This window comes from Sinocyclocheilus anshuiensis, unplaced genomic scaffold, assembly GCF_001515605.1.
Source record: "Sinocyclocheilus anshuiensis isolate Anshui unplaced genomic scaffold, SAMN03320099.WGS_v1.1 scaffold341, whole genome shotgun sequence".
Taxonomy (NCBI): Eukaryota; Metazoa; Chordata; class Actinopteri; order Cypriniformes; family Cyprinidae; genus Sinocyclocheilus; species Sinocyclocheilus anshuiensis.
In genome coordinates, this window is record NW_015536488.1 from 29,994 (window position 1) to 31,957 (window position 1,964).

The window sequence follows — 1,964 nt, forward strand, 5'->3', positions numbered from 1 at the left end:
CACACACTCGCACACACTCACACGCACACACTCACACACACACGCACACACTCACACACGCACACTCACTCTCACACACAATTTTAATTTTTGAATTTTTAAATTTGATTTGATTTTTTTTTACATCTTAATCTAATTTGTATTATTTATTTTAATATTTATTACAATCATTTTTAATCATTTATTTATTTTAACCAATTCGTTTTATTTTAGTATATTTATTTTATATTTATTTAAAGTTTTTTTTTAAACCATATTTTCCATTATTATTTGTTCATTTATTTTTATACTTAATTTTTTACATGATTTTATACTTTTTTAAATTTATTTTATCATTCTAATTTTATTGTTTTAAATTTATTTAGATAAAATGTTTAGTTTGTAGAGTTGTTGCTCAGATCTACAGCCCTGAATCAAACCATTTATTCTAAACTAGACCTTTCTTTGTGTCTCTCTCAGGTTCTCTTCCCAAGTGGGTTGTTAACAAGTCTTCCCAGTTCCTGGCGCCTAAAGTGAGTAAAGTGTGCACTGGTTCACTCCATCCTTACACTCGTTTATTCTTACACTCGTTCACCCTGCTCTCTGGCGGTTATTTGTTCTGTAGCTCCTTGTCTGTTCTTCATTTCTAACTGAATTAACCTGTGTATGTGTGTGTGTGTGAGAGAGCGTGTGAGTGTGTGTGTGTGTGTGTGGAAATATTAAACACACACTGACATCATGAACACAGTCATTTCTACAGCACCACTGCAATCATACAGTCAGACTTTTGATGCAGGAAATCCAGCTTTAGTAATTAAAGTTTCAGGGCAATTTAAATGATTTTAAAGAGAGCAGAAGAAAGACTGCAGAAGTGAAGCGACAAACGATACAAACAACTATTCTGAGACGTCAGCGAGACAGAGCTGCAGTGTGTCTAAATGTGTGTCTGTGATTGAATTAGAGAGTGTGTGTGTTGTGTGTGTGTGTTGTGTGTGTGTGTGTGTGTGTGTGTGTGTAGACTCAGTAGCCTATAATAATAAAAACGCTCAAGCTATGGCAAACTGAACAAGAATAAAACTTTAATCAACAAACAATTCCAGTCAGATTTTTTCTGCTCCTGTTGGGAGTTGATTCAAAAACGCCCAGTATTTTAAGACTTCACAGTTGCATTCCAAAGCTAAGGCCGTTTCAAAAGGTTAAGAGCATCGTTATGGTGCCAAATACTTTTATTAATTTTGTTAATAAATTTTTAGTATCATTTGTATTATTTTATTTATTTATTTTACTCAAAAACATATATTATTTATTCTAATAATTGTTTTTTCTGATTTTTGTTGTAGAATTTATTTTAACCATTTTTCGTTTGTTTTTAATAATCTATTTTAATCTATTTTTATAATTTTTTTATTTTAATCTAATTTTCCATCATCTATTTTCTGTTTTTCCATCGTTTATTTCTTTTATGTTTATTTAGCTATTTATCACTTTTATAGATTTTGTTTTTTTAAATCAAAATTGTCATTGTTTAATATAATCAAATTGTTGTATTCCTTAAAATTTATTTAAAATGTCATTATTTTGTTAGTATTTATTTTTAATCTATTTTCAAAATTGTTTTTAGTCTAATTTCCTATTGTTTATTTTCTATTTATTAAGTTATTTAAATATCACTTTTTTATTATTATTTTATTTTCAACTGTAAGTTGTTTCGAATAAAAGCGTCTGCCAACTAAAGAAATGTAAATATAAATTTCAATCAAAAATTTAATTGTTTATTATAATAATTTTTTTTATTTAAAATTTTATTATTTTGTTTTAATATTTATTGTAATCATGTTCTATAATTTATTTTGACCAATTTTATGTATTGAATAACTTATTTTCATCTACTTTTATAATTTTATTTGTTTTAATCTAATTGTCCATTGTTTGTTTATTAATTTATTTCCTAATTTTTCATAACATCTGTGTGTGTGTGTGTGTGT

General features: G+C 27.1%; 1 protein-coding gene across 1 annotated transcript in view; it reads left to right on the forward strand.

Annotated features, from left to right (window-relative positions):
- The window catches only part of LOC107685007 (PCTP-like protein), a 17,351-nt gene that overhangs the window by 12,072 nt on the left and 3,315 nt on the right, over positions 1 to 1,964 (forward strand). Inside the window, exon 5 of the mRNA XM_016481428.1 lies at positions 460 to 512. Within this exon, the coding sequence (XP_016336914.1) occupies positions 460 to 512 (53 nt within the window). The remainder of the gene's footprint in view (positions 1 to 459; positions 513 to 1,964) is intronic.